A 6,528-nucleotide genomic window follows, 5' to 3' on the forward strand; every position below is an offset into this window, starting at 1 on the left:
GTGCTGGGTGCTTCATCTCGCTTCGGCCTGAGAGCAGTGCCGCCAGGGCAAGTGGCAGAGTAGAGACTCGGACGCCAAGGCTGCTGGGGACTGAACGTGGCGGTCAGAGAGCCTGGCCTCTCGGGATGAGACACAGGTTCAAAGTCCAACTCCGCCACTTACCCGCTTCCCACTCTAGGCGAGCCCTCATTTCGTGACCTTGACCAACAGCATCCTATTGTTTGATTTCCGGAGCATCCCTTTCCAGACTGGACCTCTGCTCTCCTTTACAGACGAGGAAGCCCAGGCCCGGGGAGGCGGAGGGGCTTGCCTGCAGTCACTCGGCCCGCAAGGGACACAGGTGGGATCTGGGCCCTGGTTTGCTGATGCTGCATCACACAGAGGGGTGCTAAGGTAGTTCCCCTACAAACTCCAGAACACACCATGTTTCTTCCCACCCCCAAACCTTCGTGCATGCGTGCCCCTGCCGAGACCGCCCCCGCCCCCCCAATTAGCCCATCCAAACTCACATCCATCCCTCCGGGCTGGGCTCAAGCCAGCACCTCCTCCCAGACACCCGGACACCTTCCTGGGCCTCTTCTCCAGCACCTCACTCTGCGTCCTATCACTTCCTGGCCCAGGATCACAGGTCCCACCTCCCTACAGAGATCAGAAGCTTCCTGAGGGTGGCCTCTGGGACTCGGATTCCTTCCCCACCTTCATGGTTCTTCACTCAGCAGAGTGGCCTACTCGAAAGTGGCCCACTACCTGTTAGGAACTAGATCAGATCTGGGTTCAAATACTAGCTTTGCCCCTTGCTGCTGTGTGCCCTGGGGCAAGTTACTTAACCTCTCTGAGCCTCTGTTTTTTCCACCTGTACAGGAAGATGATCATACCTACAGCAGGCGTTGTCAGCACCCTGCCCAACACTCAAGCACATGCCAGTGGCAAGTGTCCTACCGTGTGAGGGTTTTCTTGGAACCATTGAACATGGTGCCAGCCAGGATGGAAGAGTCTGAATGTTAATAACCCAGAAACAGTGCCAGGCAAGGACAGAGGGAATTGGAAAATACAAACTCCAGGTCCCTTGCTCCTTGGATAGGACCACTCGAGAGATGTTCAATGCTGCCTCCCAGGGGTCCCCAGTGAGACTGAGCCCAGCTGCCGCAGTGGCCCCCGTATCACCTGCCTCATTGCTCTGCTGCCGGCCTGTAGAGGACACTTTGTCTGGGAACGGTTTCTTGTTGTTTTTCTCAGAATATGCCTTGGCCTTGCACGCAAGTCCAGGGTGCCCTAACCCTGCAAACAGGAGGGGCTAGAGAGTTTAGGATGAAAACATCTGCTCGCCGGAGACGAAACAACAAGGAACAGGGACGTGTTGAGTCGGGACAGTGTGGGAACAAAGAAATTGTGGTGGGACAGTTGCCAAACAGGCTGTGTTATAAATAAAGCAACTACAGCAAGAGCTTTTGCTGCAGTCTTATACCGTCTTTGCGTGTCTGTGTCTCTTTGTAGTGGTCGCAGTCGTGTACCGTCTTTGTGTGTGTCTGTGTCTCTTTGTCTCTGTGTTCATTCCTCGGCCCCAAGAAACGGGACACGTCATGGCCAGTTCTTCCCGGAATCACCCCTTAAAAATCCACCTGCAACGATCTGCCTCTGCGGGAACCAAACCATGACGACCCCTCTATTATATAACAAGGAACACGACACAACAGAGTGGTATACAGAAGGAGCTCAATGAAGCTATCGTTGATACCCATCATCACCGTCATTCTAGGCACCAGAGGTGTGAAGCTGGTGGCCCCGGGGCTGTCTGCACAGCACAGTTCAATACGCCGCCCTCAGTTCCTAAGTGGGGGGTCCCCCTAAAAGTCTGGATTCTACGATTTTGTGATACACGAGGTCCGCCATCTCAGGGCCACATTCTCCTGTGTCAGGAGCCAGACGGAACCGCACAGCTGCCCCCTTCAGAAAGGGCCACAGCCCTACGACTCCCTGCAGTCTCACACCCGGCCTGACCCCACTCGCGTGTGCACCCACGGGGCCCACGTGAGAGCTGGGTTCGAGACCCCTGCCACAGATGTTTACTCAACGTTTGATGAAATTAAAAGAGCCATCGTACTCACCCTGTGACCGTCTCGAGTCCCTGACTCCCGCCAGCAGGGCCCGGTTTGGGCCTCCGAACTGCCCCCAGGGAGCTCCCTCCGCCTCTCCCTGGCTTCGTGCATGACGGACAGGCCCTCGCGGATGGTGGCAGGGGGCCCCTTCTCCGAACAGGCCCTCTTGACATCCGGCGGCGACCTTGCGTAGTCACGTGGGTGGTCACCCCACTGGGCCACGTTGCTCTCCTCCCCCCACTCCATGGATCTCCTCAGGCTCCCTTTCTTCCAGTCGGTGGGGGTCGATTTGGGTGGCCCTCTGACCCTACCGCCCAGATCCTCGCGACCAAAGGGCTTTGCCTCAGCCGGGTAATTCTGACACTTTGCACCATGATGTTTACCGGCAAAGGCCTTTTGGTCGTCCTCAGCAATTCCCGAGACTTTTCTCTTGGGGCCTGCGGGGACGGCAGAGTCCCCTGCATACCTCTCCGAAGGAGCTGCGTTTGGCAGAGCCCACAGAGGAGGGCTGGATTTGGTGTTCGGGGCTGGCCCCGGGGTCTCTGCCGGCTGCTTGCCTGAGCCGGGAGGGGAGTTGTGCCTTGTTTCGGCCAAGCTGGCTTGTTTCCGGAGACCCTCGGCTTCGGGTCCCTCCTTCGGGCTCCTCTTCCTCAGTTCCACCCTGCCCGGCTGGCCGGGCCTCTCCCAAGGCGAGGTGCTGGGCTCCCAAGTCCGGCTCTCCTTCCGCCCCTGAGCCTCGCCGGGGACTCTGGTTGACAGCTCCTGGTACTCCGCCATCAGGGTGTCAATGTCCAGGACGCTGGATCTGTAGCCATCTCTGATCTTACCTGGGAACGTCTCACTGATCACCTCAGTCCTCCTCCTGACGAGGAGCTCTTTCGGACGACTCTTAAAAGTCAGGGTAGTTTGGGGAGCACTGTTGCTGGGGGACATCTTGCTGCCCCTATCCTTCCAGTCGTTCTGAAAACCAGTGCCATCTTCTGATGCCCGATGACGCCATAGAGCGTCCACGTCAATGACTTTTTCACTAGAAGGTTCCAGAATCCTGTCCCCAGTTAATAAGGGAGAGTCTGTCAGCTTCAGGGTGTTTGAAATGCTTACATTTTCGTGCTCTCTTCCCTTAGTCCAGCTTTTACCGCCCACCGTCTCCAGTGGCTCTTCACGCTTAAGAGAAATCAAAGTGGGTGCGAAAGAATGAGGAGATGGAGGTGGAGTGATTTTTCTAGAACGTTCCAGCAAGTTGTCAAGCCCTGACATAACAACACCCTTTGCCTTTTGAGTATCAGGAATCTGATAAGTTACCGCAAAAAACGTTGCCTTGGGTTCCACAGGCGACCCTTGCTTCGCCACTAAGAAAGTCCGGTCCAGGGAAGCACCTGGGTTCACCTCCCGGGTCTCCGCCCTATTGTGGAAAAGTGGAGGTTTTTTTAAGGCACTGGCTGTGGGGGTCAGATCATCAGTCTGTCTCTCCTCCACCTTCGACGAGTTCTTTGGGGTGAGGAAGCTGAATGCATCAAATTTCACGTCGTGGGGCAAAGTCCGCCGCCTCCACCTGTCCGTTCTCTGCTCCGTGGGTCCGGCCTTCCGCATCTTGGCTTCAGGCCCCGGCCCCTGGGCCAGCCTTGGATCCCCGTCGCTGGCAGCCGCAGTGAGGGGCCCTTTCTGCCCAGAAAACGTGTCTGGATGTGCTTGTGTTAGGGAATCAGGGGGCTCAGCCTCAGCCCTGGAAGGAGGATGCAGGGGGCCCCCGTGGGAGGGACCCCTTGCTTCCGCTCCTGGCTTGTGTCCAGCCGCTCCAGGCCCCTCGTGCTGGGACACCCAGACGGCAGCCTTGACGGACCTCACAGAGGCGGCCCCAGGAGCACAGGGCTCTTCGCTGACCACCATGGTGGCTTTGGCTTTATGCCAGCTCCCTGCCACCCCACCTGTCCACCTAGGTGACGGGCAATTGTCCCCCGTCACATCCTTCTGCTCTCGAAAATCGAGCTTTGGCCCACTGGCCGCCTCCTGCGTCCCTCGAGCGTCCCAAATCAAACTGGCCCGTTGGACGGCCCCCACCTGAGCTTCCAGACCACACTGCGGGTCAGCCGGGGTGACCTCCTGGGACGGCTGCCTCCCCTTCAGCGAGGGCCGAGACCTGCCGCCTCGGAGCGTCACCACTTTCTCCTCTGGCGCTGTAGAGATGGCCTCACTGTGCGCACGCTCCCTCACTGTGTGCATGATGTCGTACCTGGGCTCGATCCTCTGGGATGTGGGGGCATTTTCCAAGTGCTTTAGCAAAGGGCTACTATTGCGTTTTTCACCCAAAGGGTATTTTTCCCGCAGAGGCGTGTGACACTGTCTTGGCTCGCCGTTCAAAAGGGCGGTTTGTCCCGATCTCTCTGTCTTAGGATTGTCAAACCCCCTCGCGTTCTCTTTCTTGAGCTTTGTCACTTCCAGCGGGTCCTTCCCCAGCCAAGAGCCTTTGTCGGGCCTGGGCCTGGGTTCTGGGACATGTGCATCGGACATGTCAGCGGGGGACGTGGTCAAGAGACAGCGTCCCGTCAGGTCAGACACAATGTGTTTCTCTACGTGATGCTCAAACACCGTGGCCCACACGGTCTGGAAGCTTCCCTCATCTTCTGGAGTGACGTCAGGAGTTCCCACCGAGCTCTCGCCCCAAGAGTTGTCAGGGTCTTGGTTAGAACTATCTTTCCGCTCCGTCTGCCTGGACTTCTCCCGGAGCGTCCCAGGCTTCCAGGGACTTCTTGGAGCAGATGCTTCCACCAAACCATGCCCCTCCTTTTGCTGGAAAAAAGAAACAATTCAACATTACAGGATTGAAAATGGAAAGGAAGAGGGGAGGGGATTGATATGGATTGAAATGGCTGCTTATATAATTAAAGCAATGAAATACCATAAAATTTTAAAGACTGAACACACCCGGTGTGGGTGAGGATGTGGGGAAATGACACTCAGATACTGTTGGGAGGAACATAAATGTGGGACACTTTGGGACAATGTGGAACACCTATCATGATTTTAAAATACTCATTTCCTTTTACCTAGCCAAGTTCCTTCCAGAACTCTTTCTGTGCCCATGTGCCCAAGTCTACATGAGTGAGAAAGTTCAGGCAGCACTGTCTGTGAAAGCAAAAGAACACAGCAACAACCTGAAGGCCCGTCACAAGGGCACTAGCTGAGTAAATTTTGATCTACCCGAACAGTGCAGTATGCACACGCATTTGCACCCACAGGAGGAGGTGATGTCAGGACATCTAAGGACACTCACAAAACATTGTCTTGCAGGGAGAAGAGCAGACAACAGAATAACGTATAATAATACATGTCTACATGTATGACAATACATGTATATGTATGTATGTACACACATACCCGGACACACGGAGATAAACTGTCTGAAGAAAAGATACGAATCAAACTGTGAGCCCGGGAAGTGGGATGTGAGGATGGGAGGAAAGAATGAAGAAGGGAACATCTTCCTTTACTCTCACACCCTTTGGTTCTATTTGATTTTCATAATATGCATATATTACTTAACAATTTTTAAAAAATCTTTTGTTGTGTTAGAAATCAGTCTACTTCAACAAGTTAAATATAGAATTGCCGTATGACCCACCAATTCCCCTGCGGGGTATATACCTAAAAGAACTGAAAACAGGTGTTCAAACTACAGCTCGTGCATAGCAGCAATATTCACAATCACCGAAAGGCGGAAACAACCCGAATGTGTGATGATGGATGAGCAGACACGCATAACATGGTACACAGCCATGCACGGAATACTATTCAGCCATCAAAAGGAACGAAGTCCTAATTCATGCTACAATGTGGACGAACTTTGAAAACATTATGCTACATGAAAGCAGCCAGACACAAAAGGCTTCATGTTGCATGGCTCCTTTTACATGGAAGATCTAGAACAGGTGAATCCACAGAGACAGAAAGATTAGCGGTTGCCAGGGGCTGGGAATAGGGGATGGGGAGAGACTGGATACAGGGTTTCTGTTTGGGCTGATAAAAAAATTGTGGACCTAGATAGTGGGGACGGTTACACAACACTGAGAAAGCACTAACGCCATCAATTGTACACTTTAACGTGGTTATAACACGGGCAGGGCCAGTCCGCTGACTCTTACCCTAGGTGATGGAATGCCGTTGAAGAATTCTAAACACGTATTGCTTTCAAACTTTTTCATATTTTATTATGTAAATTTTACATAAGTTATATATGGATCCATTCTCATTGTAAAGGAATCTAAACAACACAGACAAAGCTCAAATTCTTTTTACTCCCTCATTCGAACACTGGTCCCCTTTCTGGATAACATTATCAATGGGTTATAAACCTCAAAGAGCCTTCCTTTTTTCTTGTATTAGTTATATATAAAAGCGCACATGTATTTTTTTATATTAGAAAAACATAGCTTGT

General features: G+C 53.3%; 1 protein-coding gene across 1 annotated transcript in view; it reads right to left on the minus strand.

Moving 5' to 3' along the window:
- LOC105810171 (uncharacterized protein KIAA1671-like) overlaps window positions 1-6,528 on the minus strand; it is a 24,554-nt gene that overhangs the window by 13,023 nt on the left and 5,003 nt on the right. The window contains exon 3 of the mRNA XM_012644093.1: window positions 2,106-4,883. Within this exon, the coding sequence (XP_012499547.1) occupies window positions 2,106-4,883 (2,778 nt within the window). The remainder of the gene's footprint in view (window positions 1-2,105; window positions 4,884-6,528) is intronic.

The sequence above is a fragment of the Propithecus coquereli genome, unplaced genomic scaffold, assembly GCF_000956105.1.
Source record: "Propithecus coquereli isolate 6110/MARCELLA unplaced genomic scaffold, Pcoq_1.0 Scaffold206, whole genome shotgun sequence".
Lineage (NCBI taxonomy): Eukaryota > Metazoa > Chordata > Mammalia > Primates > Indriidae > Propithecus > Propithecus coquereli.